General features: G+C 37.1%; 1 protein-coding gene across 5 annotated transcripts in view; it reads left to right on the top strand.

The window, feature by feature from the left end:
• Positions 1-12,597, top strand: part of LOC149065551 (synaptogenesis protein syg-2-like) — a 199,321-nt gene that overhangs the window by 126,660 nt on the left and 60,064 nt on the right. For all 5 annotated transcript variants that reach the window (XM_089253852.1, XM_089253851.1, XM_089253849.1 and 2 more), the window contains exon 7: positions 413-709. In XM_089253852.1, coding sequence (XP_089109978.1) covers positions 413-709 — 297 coding nt within the window. The remainder of the gene's footprint in view (positions 1-412; positions 710-12,597) is intronic.

Raw genomic sequence — 12,597 nt, 5'->3', positions numbered from 1 at the left:
TCTATCCGGCTACAACCACAGCTTTAGTAGACTAAAGATGGTATTGATTACATACATAGTGTAAAATAAGATCTTCAGTGACTCATTTCCTGTAAATTCTCATTTATCCAACTTTGATAATGGTCATTTCAGCCTTCGATCAGTTTTTATCTTTTTTTATAGAGTTCTTTGGGGTTTTAAAACTTATCTTTACATTTTGGGATGTACCTAGAACGAATTAAACGATTTTCTGTAGAAACCCATGGAAAATCACGTTTCGGCTAACGAATACGATTCCGGTACGAATTATCTTCGTTAGCCGAGGTATTATTTTTTTTTACTTCTTCAGTGAAAATCAATCTGGATCCTATTTGAAATTGTCTTTAATATAATGTATCCATGATCTCTATATTTTGTTTGTTTCGGCTTCTAGTTCCTCCATCTGAAGTGCAGATCGTGAATACAGAAGTGAACTTCAGCGCAGGGCACGTTGCTCATATAGTATGCCAAACAACTGGCTCGAGGCCTCCAGCTTTGATAACATGGTCTTTGAATTACAATACGTATCTACCAAGCACAATGGTGTTAACCACAGAAAATTTATCCCGTTCGGTCCTCAAGTTCAAACCTCAACAGAAGCATCACCGATTGCCACTCGTGTGTCGAGCTGAGAATAAAGTACAGTACCCAGGAAAGTTTGTGGAAACTAAGCGATACCTCAATATAACTTGTAAGTTCTGCTTTGAGTAGTATTTTGCTTTCTTATCTTGATATAATATTTTGTTTTATATACAGGGTGATTCCATAATTACCCTTGCCACATTTTCTGCATTGTACGGGTGAAACGTTGATCTTACAGGCATACTTGCAATATGAAAAAATATCCAAATAACGTGTAGAACTCGGATACGTTATTCATGTTGCAAGGGGCTGTATAATTATTAATATATAAAAATCAACTTTTTATACCGACACTCTGTCCTCAAAAACCTAATTAGAAAGTTATTGCCCTGTCCCTTCTGAGGCCAACAAAATAAAATTCCACGTTTCCAAGTGCAATGTTCGCAAAAATTAGAGAAAATTTGAAAATTTGGGGGGGGGGATAGCATAAACTATAACGGAAGGCGCTTTTTTCTCTTCATTCATGTTTTTTTCCCCAACTTTTCTCTACTTTTTTAATTTAAAAATACTTTAGCGAATGTTGCACTTAGAATCGAAACAATTCCAGAATTAATGAAAATTCAGAATTTGTGAAAGAAATTGTTTCAGAATCAGTGAAAACTTTCAATTATTTGACTTGTTGGTCATTCATGTTGCAAGGGATTGTATAGTTATTAAAATAAAAAAATAACCTTTTATACAGACACCCTGAGCTCAAAAACCCAATTAAAAAGTTGTTGCCCTGTCTCTCCTATGGTCGACAAAAAACAATTCACGTTTTGCAATATTCACTAAAATATTTGAATTCTAAAATCGGAGAAAAATTGGGAAAAACGACAAACGCGAACGGAAGGCACTTTTCGGCCTCATTTATGCTGTTTTCTTCCCAACTTTTCTGAATTTTTGAATTCAAATGTTCAGTGAATATTGCACTTCGAGATGTAATTTTTTTTTTTTTTTTTTTTTTTTTTTTTTGCCTCAGGAGAAGCGGGACAACAATTTTCTGATTGTGTTTCTGAGTATAGGGTGTCTATATAAAATATTTTTTTTTATTTCAATAACTATACAACCCCTTGCAATATGAACGACGTATCTGAGTTCTACATATTTTTTGGATACTTTTTATCATTGGGCCTCTAGGATCAACGGTTTGCCAGTAATTGCAAGGTGTTAGCTATGCATGCACCCTGTGTATAGCTCAATCGCGAATTGTATAAATATTTGGAACTATGTAATTTTTTTGTCTGAAATTTTAATTAAATTTAATGAAATATAAAACGAATCATAAATATTTACATAACATATGCACGTTTAAAAGAATTCTGTTTATACAACAATATTTATGTATATAATCTCTATGACCAGGGAGGGCTCTTAACCCTTTTCAGCCAAGATCCAAAAATCAAAAGATCGAGATCAGGATTCAGTGCCCTGAAACCTAAGATCGTGCGTCGAGTTAAAAACCACGAACAGCAAGTGGTGCAGAGAACTGGTTGTTATCTTTACTGGACCCGGTCCGTTCTCTGCTAACCTCACAAGGTTCAAGTCCATTTCCAACGATCGCTGCAGCTGTGGTGAGCGTGGAACAAAATTTCACTTCGCCACATCTTGTCGACATACCAAATAATTCCACTTAAGAACTCCCTCGGATGCCACGGACAATATATTAAAAAGACCGGGACCGACAGGAAAACTGGTCAAGCTTGTCAGATTCCTGCAAGACAACCCAGACGAAGCTAAGATGGTAGGACCAGATCTAAATGAAGCGGAACATAGCACCATCGTTGTGGAGCCAAAACGCTCAGCTGGGCTGGTAGGAAGACATCAACGATACGTCCAAGAATCAGACTCGGACTGATTGCACACGTCTCCTGGCTAAGCTGGACCCAAGGAAGTCCTGCGCTGGGGGCCCCCGGCGGACACGCATTTTTACAGAGTTTAGCTTCCCCCTCCTCTCTCTTACTAGTTCTTTTTCTTTTTCTACTTTCTGCTTTATTTTCCAGCCATAGTTCACTGGCCCCCTAGAATGTCCCGGAATTTCAATTGTATATATTACTGCTCAAGCCCGAAACTGGCCACTTTGCGAATTGGCTAATTTCGTTGAATTTGTTCCGTTTCCACCCGACTGGCCGTGGTCGGTGATCCCAGATCAAAGTCCGATATCAAAAAACATGATTCGGGATGATCGTCAATTTGGCGTATTTTTTCGTGATAATTATGTCCACGTTAGTTATGGCAACCCATCAAACTGCAGTCACGATGCGGTAATCATTTTTTTCTTCAAACTTTGGCAGAAAAAACTATATGTTTATATAAATATTTGTATAGTTTTTTTTCTCTCAAATTTCACTTTTTTTCTTTCGCCACATGGAGCTAATCCAATACAGCTGCTATATGCAGACATGCATCACACGTTGGCGATTAAAAAAATAGATTTGGCTCCTACCGGGCCATCTTACATCAGCACATCGAGCTTTGGTCAGGTATCTCCGGCCACTTCGCTAAATGGTCGGTGAAAGTCCGAATCATTTCTACAATTCGGACTTTGACCAAAACTCTTGGCCAATTGGTGGAGTGGCCGGTCCCGTCGCGAATTGGCCGCACTTCGGGCTTTGGCAGTAATATATATATATATATCTTGTTTTCCAACCGGAACTCACTCACAGACCTGCCGAAATCTCCTGCAATTGGAATTGTACATATTTATAATTAGTTATGCTTGTTTTTTTCTTCTCTATTTTCTTTTGTAAATTCTATGTTATGAGTTTTTTTTTTTATGTATGTGTTTTATGTACATGGAAAATAAAGTTCCCGACACCGCCCAGCCCCTCAACTGGGACAATGGCTAAAATTGACGAATGCCGCATTGCCTGGGTAGTATACGGTTTAAAAGTTAAAAAAAATACTTCACGTATATATAGAGCCATTTCTACGAACAAAAATGCTTTTTGTTTTGTCTTCTACACCACTGTTTCTTCTCCGACGAGTCGAAGCATCCAAGTCTGTGTCACCAAGATGTTTCCCAATGGAACGATAACAGTAAGTAAACTCCTTCACGCTCTTGCAGTTTCTAGTTCTTGGGTGGATCCCAAAGGCGATAAATTTTTTTACCCCTAAAAAAAAATCTCAGAATGCGTGTGTATCCCAATCTCATTATCATTTAATAAATTGAAGTAAAAACTACATTAATAGTTAATGAATTCATTTCAAAACGGCATATGTGTGAAATATTTACTGGAAAATAAAATCTTCAGTGAAGTCTCGATAATTCGAAAGCTCGAGGTTTCGGACGAGTTGTGTTTCATTCTGTCTGTTTTTTTTCTATGAATGCGAGTAATTTCAGTTTAAAAATGTCTTGATCCCTATACTCTGATGTTCTTTGGCCGGATTCGAGCACGTGAACCTTGACAGTAACCTTCATAGTGGTAGACGAGCATCTTATCACTGCGCCACTCGGGCTCTGACTGAGATCGGCATCGGACCCTCGAGAATGAAGGTTCACAGATTCCTCTATAGTAAATCTATAGCGTAAAAAATGATCAAATAATTGTACGGTCAACTCTTGCTTTACAAACGTCTCGGATTGTGAACAATTTTGTTTACGAACACGCCAAACGGTCTAATTCCCAATGGAAGCGAACAAGTCTGAGATTACAATTTTACAATTTTTTTTTTCGACAGAATTTGGTTGAAGAATTATATTTCATCAGAGTGAAAAGTTTCCCCGCCATCAAATACTACTCCTCTTATCCAGCCCATGGATCAGCAGGTTATGTCAAACTTTATGAATCTATGAAGAGAGAAACTTTTTTTTAAAGATGTTTTTTGAAATAATATCTGACAGAACTAATAGTCATTTTCTAGAAAAATTATTTCATCATCCTACATTGCATAGTTCTTTCTTACAGAGCTTGCGGCAGCAAGTGTCTTACAGAAGCATCAGTTTGGCTTTAGGTGTATTTTGCGGCCAGATGTGTTGTTGCAAGAGGAGATTTTGAGGGTTTTCACAGCGAGATTATTGATGATACATATTCACGAAACCAGACTTTGTCCTGGCGATGCGTTTCCATTTTGTTTGTATTTAATCTCTTTCGAATTATGGTAATTTTTTCAGCGTTGGTACAATTATAACCATTGATTATGTACAGAATCAGTTGTAAAAGTTCACACTAGAAATCTTCAAAGTTGCAGAAACGGATTAATTCATTTTACACTGATTCCTATAGGAAAAATTATTTCGGTTTACGAACGGACATCTAGAAAGAATTAAGAATTAAGTTCGTAAACCGAGTGTCGACTGTAATAGTATTCATATTGGACTCCCAGGGCCAGAGCTATACCAGTCTTTTTTTAGAAGAGACAGCCCTAATTTATGGAGAATTTATCCGTTTAATTCTTTAAGAAATAAGAAGATGAAGTACGAATACGCGTAAGCTCAAAAAGAAGGTCCATGTAAGAGCAATTATATTTCCTCAAATGAGGCTGGCGGCAGGGCTCCACTCCGGTCACTCAGGGATGAACATAATAATTCTTTCTTAATATTTTACTACTTATACTTTTTTTACCCATAAAATCAAAATAGAAATTCCCCCCTCCCCTCTTCACAAAATAATTTTTTCGGATAATCCGAGTTTTCAGTATTCCGAAATGTTCTCGGTTCCGTTTCTCTCGGATTATCGAGACTAGGGGAGACCAGGTCTGGTTGGCATAGTTTATAATTTTTTATTTTTCTTTTGTAGTACTTACAGCAAATGTGACCGATGCTGTGGATAGCTGTATTTCTTGGCTACAAATTAATGATGAAAAAAACATCACTTAAAATTACATGCTTATTTCGTCAAATCCACTTGAAAAATTTAAAAAGCTCTGCCAACCATGGAGCAAATTGTCGCAACTTCTGGGGTAAGTTGGCATAGCATGGTGGTTAATAGGGTATGAGGAATAAGCAAAAATTAGTAACTACAAAACTTTTCTTTCAATGCAGAAAAAATTATGTGCATATTAAGCATTCGATGTTTTGAAGTAAAAACGAATATAAAAACAAAAGTTACAAAAAACCAAAAAAGAATAAGAAAGTCATCATTCACAGCCTCATATCCACCAAGAAATCAGGTCGATCGCTCACTTGAACTGTGATTTTCGCACAATTTTGATGCTGTTATACCGAATCGGTAAGTTGGTATATTACACGTGTTCTATATGCCAACATGACCCTCAGGCGGGATGCCAACTTGCCCCAACATGACTTTTTTACACAAGAGGACTTGTTGCCTCACCATTCCACAAAAGTTCCATAAAGCATTTCAGTACTTGAATACAAAACGTTATTGACCAATCTACCCATCATAACTGTTAAAAAGAGGCCACAACATATTCATGTGCTTCAGAGAATAAAAACTTTGAGTGAAAAAAGAAATGTTTTCTTAGCAGGAAATCAGTAAACTTGCTGTCCTTGCTCTCTGGAAGCTCCCATCGCACTGAAACTACAATGAATGATGCAACATCCTCAGGTATTTTGACAATGACGATACTCAGCACTCAGTGCTCACTGCGGTAGGAAAGATAAGCTGTATGCCAACTTGCCCCTTAAGAAAACTAGCCCCGGTCTTCCCTATTGTATTTTCAGATATAAATTTCGGTGGTTAAAGCATACTTCCAGAATTTCACTCAAATCCTCGTCCACTTTTTTTTCTTAATAATTTGCCCATGTTGTGTGTGTGGTATCTTTCTCGTCTCTTCATAACTAATACATTGACGAGCAACAAATGTTTCGGAAACACAGCATTGTACGATAAAGATATCGAGCATTAATACCATATGCTTTTAAAACTGTATTCCTTTGGTGAGTTCCGATAAAAATGGAAGGAAAATATCGAAAAGCAATTATCCGAATCTCAGTTAGGTCATAAACCTAATTAAGGAGGAAATATCGGAAATGATCGTTACTTTCGGCAAATGTCTTGGCGAGCAAAACGAAGAAAATGCGAGAAGGAAGTCTGGCTGAAAAAGAACTCGAAGGGTAGCGCTAATTAGCAGACACAAGTTATCCAGTCTCTCTCGCTACGAGAAATAAATGCACATTAACAATCATATCAATAAACACCTTGGGACTTATTTTCGAATAAGATGTCACAGAGTCTTATTACACTATGCTTATTGAATAGAAATATCTCATTCCTAGTGCAATATATGAATGTTTAAGCAGTTTGAATCATTAGGGAAACATAAAAGACGTTACGTACCAGATCTATTACAAAACTCGGTTTTTTAGATTTATTTGTATCACAAGTCCAATATATTCGATAGCACACAGAATAAAAATTACATCAGCAAATTTATCAATAAATACGGTTCTTCGTTAATGCGTACAACCTGATAGCTACTAATACTCGAAAATATGTAAAAATATTTCACGTTTTGATAAAACATACGCGAACGGAAACAATCTTTTGTCACATCACAATAATGTTATATGTTATTTGTCACCTTATGTTGGCACTCTTCGTGATAACATAACATATTCATATAAATTAAACCAGAAATGAACATTATATGTATTCTTAACCTTTTACAAGCTGAATTCAGATTTGAATTGATTTTTATATATTTTTCCTTTTATTTCCCCTTCTGAGAGATACTTTAGTTTAAAAACAAACATCAACCGAAAAATTCATGAAAAAAAATTTCCTATGTCTTTTCTGAACTGCTCGTATCCTTGAAATAACATTAAAGTTAACCAAAAAATTAAATTTTATTCATCCTCCAAAATAGGTGATTTAAAAAAATTATATTTATATGGCATAATTGCTGAAATGAATGAAATTTTTGTTTTGTAAATTGAAATTGGGATATTACACCTTTTCAGCGAAAAAAAATCAAGTTTCATGAACGAAAAATAGTTTTTCTAATTAATAAAACCGGTATCCCCAATGGGGAACATTGGCTGTCGTTAAATGGTAAATAATATACAAATACAAAATGTAAGCCACAGCAGGTGATTGCCCTTCAAGATGGCTTGAAAAAAATTAATAAATACTGTAAAATAAGATATTTAAAGAAAAACCCCATAACTTATAAAATGGATGTTAATAGTACCAAAATACAGCAATCCAAAATCAACAATTATAACAAGAAACAAAAATGGCAAAAATGTTTCAAATGTTTTATATTAGATCTTAAATATCAATCGATTCCCTCTCTTTGGCCAGCTTGAACTTACAGCTAAGATTCGATTCACAAAATCTCGCCTAGTAAAAATCAAGTCAATTACGGCAGGGGATCTTAACATATGAAACACGACTCAAACTTGGGTCACAAGGTCTCCTGAGATTATTGTACAAATCCACATATTATAAATTAACTTTTCTGCCCGACTTGTTTCATGGGGCTTCCTGATGATTGCGGCGGCTTAGGCTGCTACCCACATATTTATGATGTCCACATAGAGTATTTCCGGAGACATGCCGGGGGACATCCAAAAAATGGCAGGTTATTATTACAGAATGCTGAAAACTACCCCTATAAAAATATTTGAACACATTTCAAAGCACACCCTAATTTCAGAATTAATCAGAAACATTTCCATACTTGCTGGAAAATGATTGATTTCACATTGATAAAAAAATTACTGAAAATAATAACAGAAATGAATTCCGAATTAATTTCAAATTATTAAAAGCTTTTAATAATTTGAGACCCTTCTGTATGATTCGGTGCAATAGACTCTGATCCCGTTGGCCCACCTGTTGAGATGTCGTGGACTGGTTTCACTAATTTAGAAAAGTAAACGTTTTGTTGATCAGAAATATTCAATAAGAATTTTAAATTAAGAATAGATTGATGAATTGCGAAGTTGATAGTGTTGTTGATTTTGGGGGTTTACGGAAAATTCACCGCCATGCAATTCACCGCTAGGAAAATTCACCGACCAACAATTCACCGCCATGCAATTCACCGCTAGGAAAATTCACCGCCATGCAATTCACCGCTAGGAAAATTCACCGCCATGCAATTCACCGCTAGGAAAATTCACCGACCAACAATTCACCGCTAGGAAAATTCACCGACCAACAATTCACCGCCATACAATTCACCGACGACAGTTCGATGCGAGTCAGTTAGCGAGGGAATGAGCGATTGAGTTACTGAGTGAGTGAGTGACCCAGTGAGGGGCTGAGTGACCGAGTAAGTGATTCAGTGAGCGAGCGGGTTACTGATTCAATGAGCGAGTAAGTCAGTCCGTGAGTGAGTGAGCGAGCTGCTAAGTGAGTGAGTGATCTATTGAGTGAGTAAGTGCCATATCCTAAAGATATGGCGGAAAGTTTAAATAATGACTTTATGAGAAGAAATTCAGATGATACGGATTCGGGTTGCTGTATTTTTGAAATATATGACATCCATATTTATTGTGGGCATCTTTTTCTCAGCCACCTCGCTGGGCATTTTGCCTGTTGTAGCCTTGTATTTGTATAAATTACAAATTGCTGTTGCCCAATACAAGATAGTATATTCAACAAAATTCCATTAACTCTGTTTTACTCAGAAACTTCTAATGAAATGTTAAAAGCGATAATAACAGAATTAAAAGATAATAAAGTAAGTGGATACGCGATAAATCAACCCCCTAAAAATGCTTAAAATCATCTCCTGTTATCACTTTAATACATATTATAAAAAACATCGCTGATCATCAGTAACCAATGGTTTTTTTTTATGCTGAACTAGCTGTTACCCGCGATTTCACGTGATGAACTTTCAGGAATCCCGCCTTAGTGCGTATCTATATGTACTGTATATTTACTATATACGTATATATATATACTTCCTATGCAACGGAAATTAGTGACGATTTTTTTATTACGGGAGTCGGTGACGTTTTTTGAGTGATGGAAATCTGTTACGTTTTTGTGTTACGGAAGTCGGTTACGATTTTGGGATCAAGTTTTCATTTAACTCTTGCATATATCGGGACCCATTTGACGCATTGGGGCCAAGCAATGTGCATGTACCCAGAGGTTCCCACATCCTACAGCAGGTCCCCTAAGCTGAAATAGATGGCGGGCCCCCAAACAAGCTTTTTCACGGGCCCCTCTGTGCTTAATTTATAGTATGAAAATATCAAAAAGCGATAAGAAACGTTCCGGCCCCTGTCAGCCCTGCCCTCGTGGGGGTCATGCCGAGAGGTATGTATACGTAAAATATACATATATCACCAGTGCTCCCAACATACAGGGTCGGGGTACCCGGGGGATTGCACATATACCTTCATGGGGAAGTTAAAAGGTTTCATTTCCAGGGGTCCTTGCGATAGTGGAAGCCCGAGGTATATCCAGTCTGGGACCCCATAAAATTTGCGAATTCGGTCGAGGGTAATTGCGTGGGGGGAGGGCTGGATTTTATTCGTTGGTAAAATGAATGTTTGCAGTGGCCCTCACAGGGGGATGCCCGATTGGCTTCTGAGTCAGGGGTCCCGTTTCATTTTGGGGGCACTGGATGAATCTCATTCTTTTCTGTCGTTTAACATTGTAGAATTTTCAACAGCGGAAGCCCGAGATAAATCCAGTGTCTGGGTGCCCCACTAAATATCTGCGTATTGGGTCCCCGTTACTGGATGTGGGCCCTGGATTTTATTCGTTTTAAAATTGATAAAAATTAAAAATTTTCTCGAATTAAAAATTGACTCGATCAATCACTTACTCACTCGGTCACTCAGTCACTACTGGGTCACTCACTCACCCGCTCAATCACTGACTCGATCAATCACTTACTCACTCGTCACTACTGGGTCACTCACCCGCTCAATCACTGACTCGATCAATCACTTACTCACTCGGTCACTCAGTCACTACTGGGTCACTCACTCACCCGCTCAATCACTGACTCGATCAATCACTTACTTACTCGGTCACTCAGTCACTCACTCACTCGGTCACTCAATCAATTACTTACTCGGTCACTCGGTCACTCACTGGGTCACTCACTCGGTCACTCACTCGGTCACTCACTCGGTCACTTAATTACTCGGTCACTAGGTCACTCACTGGGTCACTCACTCACTCTGTCACTCAATCACTTACTTACTCGGTCACTCAGTCACTCACTCACTGACTCGGTCACTGGATCAATCACTCGGTCACTCACTCACTCAGTAACTCAATCGCTCACTCCCTCGCTAACTGACTCGCATTGAACTTGTCGGTGAATTTTCTTAGTGGTGAATTGCATGGCGGTGAATTGTCGGTCGGTGAATTTTCCTGGCGGTGAATTGCATGGCGGTGAATTGTTGGTCGGTGAATTTTCTTAGCGGTGAATTGCTGGCGGTGAATTTTCCGCACGCGGATTTTGGGTCGCGACTGAAAATTATTAAGAACCCTTATATTACGGTATGATTAATATATATGCCTCCGCTTCGATAACTACTAAGCAGAATACATATCGAAAGTAGTGATATGGCAATGTTTATGTTTCTATATAAAGCATGTGTCTTCCTGTAATCATTACACACATAAAAGCTACAGTAGCTTAGAAAAGCATAAAGACTTTCCTATCACTAGTTGACTAAAACTTTGATTATGTAACTTTGAAGACTACTGTATACGATATACTCCATACGAGTATACGTTAAGATTAGGCGGTATTCCGTTATACAGCGAAAGATAAAAATGCGATGATGCAAGTTGAAGAATTAATGAAAGAAATAATGTGCGATAAGTAATGAAAATCCAGAGAGAATAAAAGGAAAAATTTCAGAATAAGTGAAAGCTTTCAATAATTTGGGGCCCTCTAATATTGGGACCCAATAATATTCGGAGCCTGGGGCTCTGATCCTGTAGACCTACCTGTTAAGACGTCGTGGGCTGGTGTTTCACCTATTTAGAAAACCAAACATTTTGCGAATCAGAAATATTTTATAAGACTTTATAAATTAAAAATAGACCGATGTGTGTTATGAAGTTGATAGCGTTGTTGAGATTTTGTGATGGGGATTAAAATAGGGTTAACTCCTATATATTACTGTATTTATAATTTATTCTCGTGTGTGCATGATATATTCTAATTCAATTACTACTACGCAAAATACATATCGAAAGTAGTGATATGATAATGTTTATGTTTCTAACATATGTACGTTTTTGTAATCATTACACGCGTACAAAAGCTAGACTAGCTATAAATTTTGTATAGGCCTATATTTAATAAAAATAGCGTTGGTTTTTGATATCTAGAAAGGCAGGTGTTCGAAACATAAACTGTGGCATATCGCTAGTTGGCTATAATCCATTATTTATATTTTTTGTGTTTACAGTATTATATAGAATTGGCGTCTTTTCGTTTATGATAACACAGAAATGCTCGTGTTAAAAACATGAATACTATCCTGTCGATAGTTGGCTACCATCAGATGGAGTATCAGATGCATACACGTTAAGATTAGACAGGATCTCGTTATACGGCGGAAGACGCAAAAAACCATATCTTTTAAAATTAGAACATAATATTGTTCTAAGAAACCTAAAAGAAAAATTCAAGTGGAGTTCATCAATTTTCTTAAAATATTCTTCGTCAAATTTACTTTGGAACAAATCAGTCGGAAAATGGCATCTGTTCCGGTAATTTATTGACTGAAAACCCAAATGCATCCAACTTTTTGGATAAATTACTGGTTTTCAAACATAAGTGTCACGTTTAGAGAAAAAAAATGAGATGAAAGAAGGTATGAGATACAGATGCATTTCAAGTGGGATATATATATATATATGAACAAATTCCTTCGAATGTACACCGACATGAGGAAGAAGACTTTGAAAAGAATTCAGGGTATGATAGAAAAAGTATAAGCTCTTTTTTTGGAATACATTAAACGAGAAGGGGAAATCAGATGATTCTTTCGCATTTACCCTACGTATGCAAATAAAACTGCGGTTAATGTACGAATTCTGCAGGAAAAAGAAGAACCAG

Source organism: Pholcus phalangioides, unplaced genomic scaffold, assembly GCF_987345545.1.
Source record: "Pholcus phalangioides strain wild (caught in Gottingen) unplaced genomic scaffold, Ppha-v1.0 ptg000039l_1, whole genome shotgun sequence".
Classification (NCBI taxonomy): domain Eukaryota; kingdom Metazoa; phylum Arthropoda; class Arachnida; order Araneae; family Pholcidae; genus Pholcus; species Pholcus phalangioides.
The sequence above is the reverse complement of the archived record's forward strand: the minus strand, read 5'-3'. Positions and strand labels throughout refer to the sequence as shown.